The sequence below is a fragment of the Lonchura striata genome, chromosome W (genome assembly GCF_050655825.1).
Source record: "Lonchura striata isolate lonStrDom1 chromosome W, ASM5065582v1, whole genome shotgun sequence".
Lineage (NCBI taxonomy): Eukaryota > Metazoa > Chordata > Aves > Passeriformes > Estrildidae > Lonchura > Lonchura striata.
The window spans coordinates 41383271-41400319 of NC_140743.1; the positions used below are offsets into that span (position 1 = coordinate 41383271).

At 45.8% G+C, this 17049-nt stretch overlaps 2 protein-coding genes across 2 annotated transcripts in view; both read right to left on the minus strand.

Moving 5' to 3' along the window:
- The window catches only part of LOC146763195 (Golgi phosphoprotein 3-like), a 135523-nt gene extending 132743 nt beyond the window's left edge, over nucleotides 1-2780 (minus strand). The window contains exon 1 of the mRNA XM_085571170.1: nucleotides 2455-2780. Coding sequence (XP_085427296.1) covers nucleotides 2455-2667 — 213 coding nt within the window. The 5' untranslated portion in view covers nucleotides 2668-2780. The remainder of the gene's footprint in view (nucleotides 1-2454) is intronic.
- Nucleotides 2781-8490: 5710 nt separating this feature from the next.
- On the minus strand, nucleotides 8491-16469 carry LOC146763198 (uncharacterized). The gene is made up of 7 exons (XM_085571159.1): nucleotides 15734-16469; nucleotides 15080-15172; nucleotides 12769-12795; nucleotides 12659-12684; nucleotides 9817-9822; nucleotides 9278-9422; nucleotides 8491-8678 (listed from the first exon to the last, which is right to left on the minus strand). The coding sequence occupies exons 1-7, from the start codon at nucleotides 16353-16355 to the stop codon at nucleotides 8491-8493; spliced, it is 1107 nt and encodes a 368-aa protein (XP_085427285.1). The 5' UTR covers nucleotides 16356-16469.
- Between the last annotated feature and the right edge of the window lie 580 nt (nucleotides 16470-17049).

Below are 17049 nucleotides of genomic sequence, written 5' to 3' on the forward strand. Positions count from 1 at the left end.
AATATTAGAAGTGAAATTACAAAAAAAAAAAAAAAAAAAAAAAAAACCTTCAAAACTAAGTTATCAAAGCAGTTCTCAGTGACTTTTCTGAGACAAAAGCTATTTTTAGAGAAACGTTCTTAGGCTAATTAAAACTACTTTGTTTATTTATTTTAAACTCAACACTAATTATTTTATCCTCTTGCAATAAAAAGGAAGGACATTATCAACTTTAAATTTACTGGCTTTTCTTTGCCTTTCCCTTACACTTCATGAAGTTTCACAATTATATTTTACAGACCCTATATTACTTTTCTCTGCTTGCTGTCATGACAAAATCTCACACAAATGTCATGGGAAATAAATTTTATCAGTAGTAAAAATTTTATTAAAAGCATTTCCAGATGCATGAAGTACCTAAGTTTTGCTAACTTATCATTAGAACAACAGAGAACAAAAAAAAAAAAATTTAAAATTAATCTATATTTTATTTTCAAATTTAAATCATGGAGATTTTAATTCATGGAGACAAAGCCGTTTACGTAGTGTTAGAAAAAAAGAGTACAATCAGACACAAAACCAAAATACAAACCCTAATGAATCACATCTAACAAAGCACAGAAATGGTGCACATTGAGGTTTGTGCACATAAGATCCCTACCCTAGAGACATTATCATCCCTTTTGTCTGACATCTCAACTGTAAAATCTCAAGGGAGTCACAAACGTATGTGTCATTGTAATCACTTAGTTACTTTTTGCATGCACATAAATAGATTACCTGCAGTGTTTGCCACTGTTGCATGTAGCAATGTTGGATGATTTATAATTTTGATGCACACCAATGCAAAGCTGGATTTTTAGGCCCAGTGTTTGATATACTAGGTATACTTGCACCATATATTATTTCTAGGCAGACAGATTGTTCCTTGCCTTGAAATCTTTACAACCTAATGTCTGCAAAATTCAGAAGATTTAGCACACACTCATGAGGGGGGGAAAAAAAAGGCTGAATGATCATCCAGTCTATCCCACCTTCCTCAAGGCAAGACCTCCTAGGTAATCCTGACAGATATCTGTCTTGTCATGCTTAACTTACTTTCATGCAGCTATTCAGGTATGTAGAAAGAGAAATGTGCATATACACACGCCTTCAGATTCAGCAGATGGAAGAACACAACACTGAATATCTACTGACTTTGTTAGGATGCCATGACAAGGTCCAACTGAAAAAAAAATGTGATTACAGGAATATGGCCCAAAATACACAATCTAAAGGAGAAATAAAATATGCTACTGCAGCAAGTATGCATACAGATATACAAACACACATTAAAAAACAAATGTTAACTAGGAAAATTCTCTTTAACCAATTCTTTATCAACCATCAAATCTATTTTAGATGCAGTGTAGAGTCAAAGAACACATAACTTAGGAGCTTTCACCCCATTATTCTGCACTCACACACACAGTTTTAGGAGACTTCTACCCAAATCAATGAACTGCTTCGTTAGCTTACTTCTCACCAAAAAGAAAAGCAGATTGCTTAGTAAAATTCATAATACATAAATAAATTTATTTTATGCTTCACCATACATTGCATCAAACTAAACTGACAGGATTTTCTGTAGTGTGCATGCTTTTTATATTGATTACCTCTTTCAAATCAAACAAAAAATCCAGCACACTGGTAGAAATATACCTTCCTCAATGACTGTTATTAACAGCTTCATGTCACCTAATTAAGCTATAAATTCGGTAAAAATTAAGAACTACATAATAATGCCATTTCCTCATTTTGACAAACTTCTCATTATTCAAGGCCCATTTTTGTCAAATGTATTGTTAGGAAAACTCCCCAAACTTAGACATTTTTAACACAACAGTACTCTAGAAAGTCTTTTTAATAAGAGCCACTAAGCATACTAAAGCACCTGAGAACCCCATAAGCACCATAAAGTTGTGTCTGACAAAATACATAGGAGTACATAAGCCTTCCACATTAGAATTACAGGTAAGTACAAGAGTACAAAAATATTAGAGGTCTAATCAGAGCCTCTAAGTCAACTACCAACGCTATCAGAGGCTCCAGGTCCTCTTCCTCCACCAAGCCCTACTCTGCCTTCCTTGAGATGCTACAAATATTAGAGCATCTCTGCAAACCCTACATTCAAAGGGCAATCCAAAACCTCCTACAGGTTTCCTTCCGCTCAACATCCAATCACCTTCCCCACCTCTCCTAAATCCCGAGCCTTTTCCACTATGCGCCCCTACCCCTAAGCTACATAACAGTCCACCGTCCCCCACAACGCTTCTGCCCCAAACCTACAGCAACACTCACCTAGCAACACCCTTGCTCCCATCCCACCCGCGCCCTAGAGCCACTTACGTTCCCCTTTCCCATCAACAGCCTCCATAAGCCCACAAATAAGCGGTATCCCGTCAGCCACCCCCTACTCAGCGCGCCCGGCCACACCTCACGGTCCTTGAGACCCAGGAGCAGCACCTCTTCCATGAGGGTGAGGCGTGTTTCCTTGGAGTCAGCCTTCTCATCGTCGCCGGGCTCGTCCCGGCGGCCTTCATCCTCAGAGCTGCCTCCCACCTCCCGCTCCTTGGCGGCGGCGGCGTTGCGAAAGGCCTCTGTCCGGCGCTGCACCAGCCCGGAGCTACGCTGGGTCAAGGAAGTCATGGCTGGAGGCGGTGGAAGGTCAAAGGCCCGCGCCACGGGGAGAGGAAATTTGCGACAGACCGGGAGGGGGAAAGAAGAGACTGCAGCCGCTCCTGCCTCCGCCCTATCCCCACGGGGGCAACGGCCAGCCGCGGGGAATCATGGGGAGCGGGATTCGGCCGAAGCAGTGACGGTAGAAGCCGGCATTCCCCGCCTGCTGTGGCCGAGCTGGCGGAGGTAACTTCTCCTCCAATATGGCGGTGTAGGCTGATGTCAGCGGAGGATGTGGTAGTGGCAGGCGGAGGGGTACGACCGGAAAGTGCTGCGAGCGGCAGGAGCCCCTCACGGGGCTGGAGCTGTGAACAGAGAGCCTCAGGGATGCGGCCCCCTCAGCCTTAGGGAGTGCGGGTGGTGCCGGCTGTTATTGATTATTACTAATCATTAGCCAGGGCTGTGGAGGACGATTAATTCAACGCTCAGGGGGGAGGGGTAGAGGGGCTGGAGAGCTGGTGTCCGCCGCGGCATAACCCGGAGGCTGGGTAGTACGCTCTTATTGCAACCTTAAATCAGCTGGATTTCATTTGTAGCCCCAAGTCTGATTGCTAGTGTAGCCCCCAGGACTAAATTAATCTACACATATATATATCTATATAAACTCAGCAACTAAACTTAGATGAGCACACAGAGCTCTCAAGAGTCTTGTCTTTAAACTGAGTAAATGGAGTCCCTCGTCTCTGCTGTCAATGAGGCATCTTTTCAAACCTTGAGTCCTTTTGAGCATGGCATGCCAAAAACTAAAAACTACTTAACAAGGCTGAATCCTATATATGTTTCTAGGTAGCATATTTTATTAAAGATTAAAAATGCTTAAGATGCAAGGATCACCTGTACTTTTTAGTCTATGTGAAAAACACCAATCACTTGTTTTAAAATTTTAAAAGTTTAATAGTAATAAAATAGTTATAAAAATAGTAATAAAAATTAGAGCAATAAGAATGTAGACAATCAGAGTTAGGACAATAAAGGACAATAAAAAGCAAAGAATTATGAACGTTCGGATGCTTTCCTCTTGAAAACATGGCTCGCTAACAAAGGTTTAACCCTTAAAAGCAATAGCCTGTTGCATATTCATATATCTCATACATGATGCATAAATTCTTTTCAAACAAAGGGTGTTCTCTGGTTATCGTCAATTTCTTCCTCTTAATCCTGGTGGCTCCTTAAAGAGGGAGAGGAAGTGGAGGAATGTTTGTCTTTTCTGATGAGGCAGTAACTCTTAGGTGTCTTGTTGCTGTTTTCTCTGTGCGAAGAATTTCTTGATTACCTCATATACAGTGCTTCAAAATAACTTTCCAACATAACACATATAGTATTCAATTTAATGTTTATGAAGAGCAAATCACTTAATATGCATTTTTCACAGTTTATAATTACGATATTGTGTTTGGCCATTTTGAGATAACATAGATTTTTAAAAATAATATGTATAATATGTATCTAAGATATAAATAAAATATTTATATAAATATAAATATATATTTAGGTGCACCTTCTTTACCAAGATCTCCCGGTCATTTTGCAAGTCATTCCATTATTTCTCACACCCTCAATTCTTGCATAATCTGCTAATGTGACATGGTGATAATTCAGTATAACTTCTTCATGACCATTGATAAAAAAGAATAGCAGACTGACAAAACTGATCCTGAGAGGATCTGAATCATTCACACAAATGTTTGCTGATTGTTCCTCTTCTGTTTGGAGGCCTGCCAATTATTCAAAGTTCACTTAGTGTGTGGCATTCTGAATTTTTTATCTTTCTAGTTGTTTTAATTAAAATGTCAGTTTGACACTGGCCAAATGCCAGACACCCATGGAAGTCACTCGCTCACCCTCCCCTGCTACAGCTGGCAGAGGAGAGAAAAAAAATTAAAGTGTTCATTAGTTGAGATGAGGACTGGGGGAAAACACTCCAAGAGCAAAACAGGTTCAGCTTAGAGTTGCAAAGTGAATTTATTACTAACAAAGTCAGAGGAGGATAATAAGAAGTAAAATAAGCCCTCAAAACCACATTTTTTTACCCCAATCCCTCCCTCCTTCCCACCAACAGCTCAGGAACACAGGGCATGGAGGTTTTGGCCAGTTTGTCACCCGAGGTTTTCTTCCACTGCTCAGGGAGAGAAGTCCTTCCCCTGCTGCACCATGGGGTCCCTCCCACGGGAGCCAGTACACCAGAACTTCTTCAACATGGCTCCAGTCTCGTGAGCAGAGTCTTCCCAAAACTGCTGCAATGTGAGTCCCTCCCACGGGCAGACAGTCCTCCCAAAATTGCTGCGGCATGCATCACTCTTCCACGGGGTGCAGTCCTCCAAGGACAGGCTGCTCCAGCCTGGAAGCAGAGGCCCCCTCCCTCCACCAGGTCTCCCACAGGATTACAGCCTCCTCCAGGAATCCATTGGCTCCAGCGTGGGGACCTCCCCCATGGGCTGCGGGTGAGTCTTTGCATCCCCCATGGACCTCCATGGGCTGCAGAGTGACAACCTGTTTCACCATGGTCATCACCACGGCCTGCAGAAGGATGTCAGCTCTGGTGCCTGGAGCACCTTCTCCCTCTCCTCAACTGACCTTAGTTTTTTGTTGCCTTCATGGGAGGCAACGGCGACCTGGTTGCAAGGAACAGCACGGCAGCCCAGCCTAGTCAACAGGAGTTAGTTAGGTTTGGTTTGGTTTCATTTAGGGTTAGAAAGGTAGCTTCTAGCATGCAAAAGATTGGGTTTGGGTCTGATTCAGCCATGCGGCCTATCTGGAAGGCATCCGCATGACCGGTCGGGGTATTGGTGACCTTTGGGGGCAAGGTTTTGGGGTGGGTTGTGTTTTTCCCTTTTAGCACGTTCTTGATAACTTTATTGGGTCCTACTGGTCGGGGTGCTGGTGGTTGAAGCCTGATAATTCGTACATTCACCCACCTTCTCGGTCCTCTGAGGACCACTGTCCACATTCTACCCGTGGCCCAACTAGGGTGATCTGGCTGTAAAACGGTCATGTTATAACTTACACACCCCCGATATCTAGGCTGTACATTGTGGTCTCCACAGCCAAAGGGTGCCCAGGTGAACTGTAAGAATTTGTCGGGCTCCTGCGGTTGCCACCCATCTCTTCATGGTCTGGCATCTGTAACGATGGTTTCGCAGCCCCAATATCCGCAATGTCCCCACCCCGGGTAGTCGCAGTACCTTTTCCCTGGGTTGGATGCTGGGCACCAGTAGGCTATGTACATGAGTATGATACGTGGGTTAATAGGCCGTAGTTTTGGTTGCCCTGGAAACAGATCGGCTATGTGGAACACGAAGGATGGGGTGTTTGCTGTGGTGACTTCTTTGAACACCTTGTCGCTTGAAAGATGTTGCATGACCCACCTAAATGGCTGATGAGGGTAGTGGCCTGGGTTGGCTTGCCCCCCGGCCACAAGCCCCAACAGCAAAATCGCACAAAGACACTGTGCATGTCTGGGTTTCACTGGTGTGGGACTCTTGGGTTTTGTCTGGCGGCTTGGTGGTCCGTCATCTCCCTCTGGAACAGGGGTGTACACGTCACGGGGACGGTCCACGAACATGTCCTGCAAGCAGAAACTCACAGTTTTTCATTCGTTTCATTCTGAAGGTCAGGTTTGATTGACCTGAGCGGACACCACCTGATTCTGTCCTCTTTTTTGACTGCCGCGTACCCTCGTCCCGTAAGCACCAGTCTCCAGCCCCGTCCCCATTCGCCTAGCTCGTTTTTGATCATGACCTGCGGGCCCTCCTCTAGTGTCTGGGTGGCCCAGTGTTTTCAAATGGGACTGTTTGTCTCATCTCCCCTAGGGAATTGGTTCAGTGCTAGCAACGCAGTTGCCAGCATGTGTGTTTGGTCTCTTGGGGGAATGGAATTGGCAAAGCCCTCTGCCTTTGCCAATACTTCTGACTTGGCTTTTAGGGTCTGATTTGCTCGCTCAACAATGGCCTGTCCGTTGCTGTTATATGGGATCCCTGTACTAAGGTGATGCCCCACACCGAGGCAAATTCCTGCACTGATTTGGAGATAAAATTGGAAGCATTGTCAGTTTTAATTTGCTTGGGGATATCAAGCCATGCCATAACTGTCAGCCAGTGCTGGATTGTGGCTTTAGAGTTGAATTTGAGGTGCTGTGTTGCCATGATCACTCTGCTGTAAGTGTCTACTGTCACTGCAATCCATGACTGGGACGGCCCCCCCCCCACTCCGTTCACTGGGGGGACTTCTTTGCATTGCCAGTGTTGGGGCCACAGTGTTTGGGGAAAAATAGAGCAGTCTGCTCCTGTGTCTGCCCAAAACTGAAGCCCTATGACGTAGGGGTCCTGACTGCCGTAAAGGCGGCATGTCCCTCACACCTTCAGGGGCTCCTTCCCTATTTTCATGGCCAGGGCCACCCAGGGGTCCCGCTCTGGGGCGTTCCTTGCTGGCCCTGCGGCACAGGCGCTGCTTGCGGTGGTAGTGGGTACGAAGGTACCTCAGGCTGTGTTGCGAAACTCTGCAGTTGTGTCGCTGGCGGGGGTATGAAGCTGGCTGTCTCCTGTGGGGGTATGGGGTATAAGGGCTCCCCGCCCCACTGGGGGTTGGCATAGATGGGCTGCCTTGCATTCGCGGCGGGAGGAGGCTGAGTGCGGCCCGCACGCCCCCTCCCTTTCCTGTTTCCCTGGGGCCAGGACCTGCATTCCTTAGCGAGATGCCCTTTCTTCCTGCAGCCCCAACAGGCTCCTCTCGGGCATGTTTGGGGTGGAGGTGCCACGAGCTGCTGTGCCGGCTGGGGGAAGCTCACTGCGATGTGACCTACCTCACCACACTTAAAACATGCCATGGCACTGGTCAGGGTGTGGACGGCTGCCTGAATGGGTTTCAGGTGCTCTTCCCTTACTACATGTCTGATCATGTCAGCCAGGCTGGCTCCGGCTGGCAGGGAGCGTAATATATCCTTGGTGACAGAGTTGCACTGCTGGCGCAAGCAGTCAGCTACCACGGGGCCCTTTGCCTCTGCCGGCAGGGTAGAGGAATCTATCGCTGCCTGCAGGCGATCTACAAACTGCGTGAAGCTTTCACTCTCTGCCTGCCTCACGGTGGACCACGGCGCCGGCTTGGCCACGACCCGAGAGGCTGCACGGATAGCCTCCCTTGCAGCCCGAGTGGTCGCCCTGACCTCCTCAGCCCGCATCTGCGTGGCTTGTTGCTGAGGCGTGATCCAGCCTTCCCCGTAAACTCTCATCAAGAATTCAACTACTCCGGACATTGAATTATTTCTCCTCATCACCAAAAAAAGAAAATCTTATTAACCTATAGACTCTGAATAGAAGAAAAGACTAACTGCTCAAATCTTGGCCTCAGGCAGAATTTTCCCTATAAAAACCGCTTGTGCCAGGATAGAGGTGTGTGGGCATTAGGAGAAAACCTCTGCTGAGGCTGACTCCTTGTTGCACACCCAGGGTTGACCCCGGGGTTGGCTCTGTCCTTTCCGTGTGGCTGACTAGATAGAATTTGACCGCAAATAAAATTATTTTTATTTTTTTATCTGGCTGAATAAATTCTCATTTATAACAATCTTGGTGACCCCGACGTGATCTGGTTTGGGGGTATCCAGAGGGTTCCCCTATCCTTGATCCGGGCGGCGCCCCGCTGATTTCAACGGCCGGACAGGACTGAGAAACTCCATGGGACCAACCAGATTCCGAAAACAGCCGAAAAGCCATGTTAAGGAAAACGTATAAACGGGCCCAGAGCTCTCGGAACTCGGAGCTAAATCTCCGAGGCTGCAGCAGCAAACTTTCACTCATAAAATCAGCGTGCACGAAGAACCCACGCGGGAAAAGGAGCCGTGAGTATCGCGTGGTTGAGTGGGGCATGAGTGGGTGTGTGTGTGAGACGTGACATAGTCACGGCGCGAGTTCGGACCCCAATGAACCGCAGTTCCACTAGCCCGAGAGGGAGGTGGTCGGTCACGGGGGAAGCGAAAGGATTCCGGTATACTCACAACACGCATACGACCTGAAACTCGGGGAGTTATGGGGATCCACCCACAGACGGGTCGGGGGAGGGAAGGTACGTTCTCGTGGATTCGAGAGAATGGTAAACCTCACTGGCCCCGGGCTCGGGGAGCCCGACAAAAAGGTAAAAGAGAGCTCACTGTTCTTCCAACTGAAAACCCATGGACCGGTTCGCCGTGAGGTAACTAGGTTGGCAAGGTTCGGTCGGGAATAGACCGGTTTAAACACTTGGTAAGACTCAGTCTGGGACAGGACTGAAATACACATTTTAGCACGCGGGTTGCTGACTTCTTGGAACAGCTTACAGACACTGACTTAGAATACGGTAAGGAAAACTTTTAAATATGGGACAGGGGAGCAGTAAAATGCCCCTTAAGTTAATGTTTTAAAAAGGCTGCGCAGCCCCGTGCAGCCGCAGGCAGCGTGGCTCTGCAGTTTTTAGAACCCGCGCGGCAGCGGCAGAGGCGGCGGTGCCGGCTCAGAGGGAGCGGGGGGGAGGCTCTGCCTGCCCCTGCCCTTCGCAGCGGTGCGGAGCGGCTTTAGTTTCTCCGTGGCGGGAGGGGGAGAGGGCTCCGACCTACCGCGATAGCGGCGGGAGGCGACGGCGGCGGCTCCCGGAGGGGGCAGGGAGCGCGGGTGGCGGGGGGAGCACGGCTCGGGCTTCCCTGACACGCACGGGCAGCGGGGGAGCCCGGCTCGGCCACGTAGCGTGAGAAGTTCCCATTCCTGCAGGCGGCAGTTTTAAAAGCAGCACAAGCTGCTGCTGCTCTGCAGGGTTGAAATCTAAGCGCGTTTCGCTTCTCAACCACAATTTTTAGAAATCAGTAGTGAATTTGTTTTGTTGCTAGTCAGTATAAAGTTGTGTTGTGCATTTTACGCCTAAAATGAGAATGGGACCAAACTGTTACAATATGTAGATGACTTATTGGTAGCTAGCTCTAAGGAGGAAGAAGTCAGGGCTGGAACCATAGCTTTATTAAACTTCCTGGGAGGACAAGGGTTGAAAGTTTCAAAGTCTAAATTACAATTCACTGAACCTGAAGTAAAATATTTAGGGCACTAGTTAACAAAATGGAAAAAGAAACTAGATCCAGACCGGGTGGCAGGAAAATTGCATTACCCTCTCCTAAGACAAAAAGAGAAATCGGGCAATTACTGGGACTTTTGGGCTTTTGCAGACAATAGATCGAAGGATACAGTGAAAAGGTAAGGTTTTTATATGACAAACTTACCACAGACAGACTTAAGTGGACTAAAAAAGGATGGAAGAGGGTTACCAAGGATTAAAAGAAACCCTCATAGCAGCTCCAATACTCCCTAACATAAAAAGGCCCTTTCAGCTCTTTGTAGATGTTAGTAACCACACTGCCCATGGGGTTCTGACCCAGGACTGGGCAGGGGCCAAGAAACCAGTCGGTTATCTATCCAAGCTTCTGGACCCTGTCAGCAGGGGGTGGCCCACCTGCTTACATGCAATTGTGGCAGTGGCAATATTAGTAGAAGAAGCCAAAAAGGTAACGTTCGGGGCTTCATTAACCATCTACTCCCCCCATAATGTAAGAAGCATCTTGCAGCAAAAAGCTGACAAGTGGCTGACAGACACCAGGCTTCTGAAATATGAAGCCATTCTAACCCATTCCCAGGACCTGGAGCTAAAGACTACCCCGACACAAAATCCTGCCCAATTCCTGTTTGGGGCAGTCCCAGGGGACCCCCTCCATAACTGTGCTGAAATTGTAGAATTACAGACCAAAATACGACCAGATTTAGAAGAAGAAGAACCCAAAGAAGGGGAAAAATGGTTTGTGGATGGTTCTGCAAAAATTGTGGAAGGTAAAAGAAAGTCAGGATATGCAGTCATAGATGGGAAGACGGGAAGGGTGGTAGAATCTGGACCCCTGAGTGCAGGGTGGTCAGCTCAGGCCTGTGGGCTGTATGTTGTATACAGGGCTCTACTGGGACTTGAAGGGAAAAAGGAAACAATTTTCACTGACTCCAAATATGCATTTGGGGTAGTACACACCTTTGGAAAAATAGGGGGTCTGCTAAACACACGGGGAAAAGGGCTAATTCGTGAAGAAATAATTAGACAAATCCTAAAAGCCATTAGGAGACCAGAAGCTATTGCTGTGGTCCATGTATAGGGACACCAAACTGGGATGCAATTCAGGACTCGAGGAAACAATTTAGCCGACAAAGAGGCAAAGAGTGCTGCTTTGTTAAAACTAAGTACCCCAGAACTTGGGAAAGGAAAAGCTCAAGAATTCCCTCACCACCCCTCTGAAAAAGAGATAAAAGCTTATCAAGAGAACGGGGGACAGTTAGAAGAAGGTAAATGGAAGTTATCAGATGGGCAGGAATTGTTATCAAAGGAATACACCAGGAAAATTTAAAAAAGATTACATCAACAAACACACTGGGGAGCCCGAGCTCTGGCAGAACAATTCCTAAGATTTTTTGGCTGCAGAGGTATATACGAATTGGCTAAACAAGAGGTACAGGGGTGTATAATTTGCAGAAAAATAAATCGAGCAAACTCCCAAAGGTTAACAATGGGGAGTCGCCCAGCGGCTTACCGGCCTTTTGAAAGAGTCCAGGTAGACTTCACTGATCTACCTAAGGTCGGGAGATACAAATTCCTATTAGTCATAGTGGACAAACTAACCCACTGGGTAGAGGCTTTCCCAAGCTCTCGGGCTACAGCCCAAACAGTGTCAAGAATCTTATTGGAAGAAATTATACCACGATATGGGTTAGTAAGCTACAATGATTCAGACCAGGGAACACATTTCACATCAAAAATTATTAAGCAATTGGCAGATGCTTTAGGCATTCAGTAGGAATACCACACCCCGTGGCACCCCCAGAGCTCAGGACAAGTTGAGAAGATAAATCAAACACTAAAAGCCCAATTAGCCAAATTGATGTTAGAAACAAGAATGTCATGGACAAAATGCCTCCCGTTGGCCTTATTAAATATAAGGACTATGCCTCACTCTGAAACAGGACTTTCACTTCTTGAAATGTTATATAGGATGCCTTATACCCACAGTATGCCTGTAGGGCATCCGAAATTAGAGGATAGACAAATGCAACCATACCTAATAGCATTAAATAAGAATCTTAAAAAATTGTGAAGGCAGGGGGTGATCATGCAGCACAGTCCTCTTAGCTTCTCGATACATAAAATACAACCTGGGGACAAAGTTCTTGTAAAAGCATGGAGGGAATCCCTATTAACGCCTCATTGGGAGGGACCCTTCATTGTTCTTTTGACCACAGATACTGCTATACTATACGAACTGCAGAAAAGGGGTGGACACACGCATCAAGGATAAAGAAAGTCGAACTCCAGGATCAGGCACCAGAGTGGAAAATCACCTCCCGCCCTGGAGATATGAAGATAACCCTGCACCGACAAAGTAAATGACTGAAAACATCTCAATCAAACTTTCAGTGCCAGAGTGTAACTAGTATCCTCTTTGTATGCTTCCCCTATGAATACTGTTAGACTGCTCCAACTAAGTGGGTTATGTGGGAGTGCTTTGAGCAGGAGTTAGACCTGACTATCCGCTTTCTGGTAATAGCCACAAGGCTGAGATTGTTTCAATTAAATTCAATAATCTGATGTTTTCCCATATTAGAACGGATTAAGGGAAAAATTACTTGCAAAACTAAAATTATTATTGTTGAGTGTCATAGGTTGAACAACACGCAGGCTCTGCTGAACTACACCAGGGAGGCATTTTTAAACAGGTATACAGCTCAGCCTGAACATGAAACCACAAGACGAAGATTCCTGCTGCCAAGAAGATGGTTTGCCCCGCCGCTGGAAGCACCCCAGTGGGCGCTGGGAACGGCAGAGGGATCCTAGCAGTGGGAGTAATCCTGGTGAGCCTGAGCCTAGCCATGTGCCTCAAGGGGAAACTTGGGGATAAATACCCAGAGAAGTTATCCCTCACCTCATGGAACTGCAGCAGGGGTAAGCCTAATTAACAGTATCTTGAGACAAACACTCAACAGGGGGTATACAAATTAAAAGGGAAAAAAAAAAAAAATATAAAAAACATACCATAAAAATGGACAGTCAGCTCATCAACTGCATCAAAAGAGCACAGGGAAATCTCAATTCCAGTTTATAATGAATGTAACTGTACTGGATGGGTCGTGGGGATACCAAACCACCATCTATTTAACTCACTTAATAAAATTGCAAGTTGTAGTGGAGATTGTATCCAATCACATTTCAGGTACTCTTGAATTATTATCCCAGCAACACTCTCAAATGAGGGCTTTTGTATATCAAAATAGGATAGCCCTTGATTACTTACTAGCTGGAGAAGGAGGTGTGTGTGGAAAATTTAACGAATCTCAGTGCTGTGTAGAAATAGATGATTATAGAAAAACCATTAGAAATCTAACCACAAAAATTAAACAAGTAGCCCATGTTCCAGTACAAAAGTGGAACTCACTTCTCCAGGCATCGTGGTGGGATCATTTGTTTGATGGGGCTTGGTGGAAGAAAATAATTTTCTTCATTTTATGTTCAATAGCAGGAGTCATATTCCTACCCTGTCTCATCCCCTGTTTTATAAGACTCATTCATTCGGTGGTACAGGGGATGCAAATAGCAGCTTTACCCACAGACCCAGAAGCTGCCCTTGGAAAAACAAATCAAATACCAAAAATAATGACACTGGGAGAAGAAATTCCGCACAGCCGGGCGGCTGAGGCTCTAGCAAAATTTGAAAGGCGAATAAAGGGAAAAGAACAAAACTACAAAATTTACCAAGATATTCCAGATGTAAACTAAAAGCCAGTCTCAAGGTAGTCAACACACTACCTTGCGAGTGAATAGAGGTAGAAATTAAGGCGTGAATTAATGAGTTAATATAGAAGGTGGGGGATTGTTATGTGTAATAAATATAATTCGCGCCATTCCTCGTATGAAATATGTAATATTGGATATTTGTTAAATCATGCCCGTCGTATTAGTTCCCCCCCCCCCCCCTTTACAGGCGAGACTGGATGTATATTAGAAACTGATTTACAAGTAAAAGGATGTGGCTTGGCCAGGAGATCGGCCATGTCTGGGCTCCAGGTGTTAATCATCACGATCATCAGTGCTGATCGTCCAAGATGGATATCATGGAAATCCTCAGACAGATCCATGTGAATGCAGCCTTCCCGTAAACTCTCATCAAGAATTCAACTACTCCGGACATTGAATTATTTCTCCTCATCACCAAAAAAAGAAAATCTTATTAACCTATAGACTCTGAATAGAAGAAAAGACTAACTGCTGAAATCTTGGCCTCAGGCGGAATTTTCCCTATAAAAACCGCTTGTGCCAGGATAGAGGTGTATGGGCATAGGAGAAAACCTCTGCTGAGGCTGACTCCTTGTTGCACACCCAGGGTCGACCCCGGGCTCGGCTCAGTCCTTTCCGTGTGGCTGATGTTATAAATTGAGGCGAATAATTTGATTCAGCCTTTTAAGATCAAGTAATAATTTTATTAATTACAGCAAGCCGTAGCAAGCAAACAGCGCTGGGTGCAGCTGCGGAGACTGTGTTCCACCAAAAGCTGACCCCCTTTCCTTCTCTTCAGTCCCTTTTTATCCTGCATAAGTGAGGGTGATGGGTCTCCTTCCACCGTGGTTATCAGTTCCAGCAACAATGGGTTTCACAAGTGGGGGTGGTGAGTCTCCTTCCACTGCGGTTATCAGTTCCAGCCAGTCCTGCAAAATCTTTCACAATCTTTGTTTGTGGTTACCAGTCAAGCCTGCAAATTCCATGTCCCGACTTCCCCCCCTTTTATCCTAATTTCATACTTTTGATGAACAAACAAGTGAATGCAGTTCCTCACAGTCCCCCATTCTATATTTTATCATTTTGTTCATCAAATCGTTTTATTTCTTGGTGGGCTAGAATCAAAGTCTCTTCTACTTCAGGATCTCTAGGGAGAGTTTCATATTTGGCTTTGATTAGCATCAGGTGTGCTGCTTCCAATCTTCTTTTTACTATTTCAATTACCTTGTTGAATATACATGGGCCAAATATTAATCCTAACACTAATAATATTAAAGGACCCGCAATTGTAGATAGCAAGGTAGTTAACCAAGGGGAGTGATTAAACCAGGTCTCATACCAACTCTGCTGGGCCTCCCTTTCCCTTTTCCTTTTCTCAAGTCCTGCTTCAGTTTTGTCATAGTGTCTCGTACCACCCCAGTGTGATCTGCATACATACAACATTCTTCCCGGAGAGCCGCACACAGTCCTCCCTGTTGTAAGAATAGCAGATCTAGTCCTCTTCTATTCTGCAGAACTACTTCTGATAAGGACCTTACTGACTTTTCCAATGCTGATAATGATTATTCTATACGTTCCAAATCTTCGTCTACAGCAATCCTCAGGGAATTAAACTCCTTTGTTTGTTTTACTAGGGAGGCTACTCCCGTACCGACACCTGTTCCCCCTGCAAGCATTAAAATTGCCACTGTAAGTGCGGTTAAAGGCTCTTAATTTTGTATGTGGTGTTCTGGGATGTTTTGTACATTATACATATATTCGTTGGGGTGATAGATAATTTTGGGAATCACAGCCACCTGTATACAATAGTCAGAGGTTTCGTCAAATATTTCTAAGGAAATACAGGGGGTGAATCCTCCTTTTGAGCAGATCCACTTGGTGGTTTTAGCGGGAACTAGCCATTTAGCTGGAGTATCTTCCTGTTTAGCTTTAGTAACAGTCTCACATAAATATTCCAGGTGTGTGGGTACTCTGCCAATACATCGTTCCCTCCCCGTTATTGAAGCCAAAGTAATTCCTTTACCCCGGGAATCTTTCCAATTACATTGCGGGGGATTGCTACCATTAAGACGTCTCGCCTTTTCAGATATCCCTACAGCTTCATAAAATGGAGGCCTAACATCAAAGCAGAGCCAACAGTGTTCTGTTAATTCTGGCTGAGTAGCATTTAAGACTTTATATACTCCCTCCATTAATTTCCAGAGAGTGTTAAACCGGGAATCCCCACTTGGCGGTGTTGTAGGAGTTGTAGTTTGGTTATCCGTTATCGGGTTCCTAGCTGTTAAATCCCCAACTATTACAGGATTAGGGCCCACTGCCTGTGTGTCTGCTGGTACAGGCACTTTCTTTATGGTAAATATGCTCCCTCTGTCTTTTCCAGGTTCCCAATACCGAAAGCCCCATGATCTTCCCACCATCCATCCTGGGTCTGTGGGCTCAGTTATGTTTAAATGCACAAATTGGCAACTCCCTTTCCACCCGCCCAAGAAGGCGCCACTAGAATCCTTTTGTGGAGGTGTACACCCATAGGGTCCCCATGATACTTTAAGAAATTTATCTCCTGCTGCTTGCCAGTCTGAGGCTATTGTTTCACACCCCCAGTACCCACAGAAATATTCTCCAGGGTAATTGCAATACCCCTTTCCTGGGTTCGATGCTGGACACATGTAAAATCCTGCGGTATTAAAACAGGGCTCTACAGGGGCTAGTTCACATAACTGTGGGGTAAAAATACGGGGTCCAGATGTTATCTGACTCCGAATTACCCTGCCATCTATTCCGGTTAGCGTCCACTTAAAGGGCTGGTGCAGAGCCGGGGAACCCTCCCCTTTATGTATGATACAAAGCATTAAAATACTTATAATCTGCCAATAAGGGTGGGGTCCTGACCTTGTTTTTACTGCATAATATCCTGTTTTCCCTTTTTGGGTTTGTTGCCTTTTTGGTGTTTCAGAGGCAATCAGACGGGTCGTCCAGGGCAACCTAGTACTCAGTTGGCAATAGTTGGAGCATTTTAGCATTATTCCATTGTGGGGGGACCTGGCTTTTTCCCCTCTGCCTCGCTCGCCAACCTGGGTGCTTCGAGCCGCGAGGTGAACCATCTTCTCGGCAGCAGCAGTACTCGCCTGGGCGTCCCTTCCCCTGCTCCTGCCTAACCTTGTACTGTTCCCTATTTTTATCTTTGACTGGGGGTGGGTCAGACGAGATACCCTTTAGTTCCCTCTGACAACACCCTTTTATAATTTGGGCAACAAATGGAGTGGGTTTGTTAGTATGGAAACAAAAGTTTCCTGGATGCACTCCTTTTGTGTATATTTTCCACCAATCCTCAGACTCGAAACGAACCCACTGATTTTCCAATTCCCCTAATTTTAACACAATTTTGGTTAACTTTCGTTCAGCCTTATAGCATTCTGTACAGACCCCAGTTGGCGGCCTCCCCTTCTGGCAATGGACCCACCACCGTTCTTGGCAAACTTTACATGCAAAGCACACAAAAGGATAACAATCACAATCTACCTTATTACAAATTATCAAATAATC

Bases quoted from the DNA above. Each gene is read 5' to 3' on its own strand.
- LOC146763198 (XM_085571159.1), bottom strand. From the start codon at position 16,355: ATGCTTTGTATCATACATAAAGGGGAGGGTTCCCCGGCTCTGCACCAG. The intron at 12,796-15,079 runs GTATAGAATAAT...CTTTTGATGCAG, and splicing joins TGTAGACGAAGATTTGGAAC to TTGATGAGCTGACTGTCCAT. The intron at 8,679-9,277 runs GTAGGTCGGAGC...GCGTGTTGTGAG, and splicing joins CGCCTCCCGCCGCTATCGCG to TATACCGGAATCCTTTCGCT.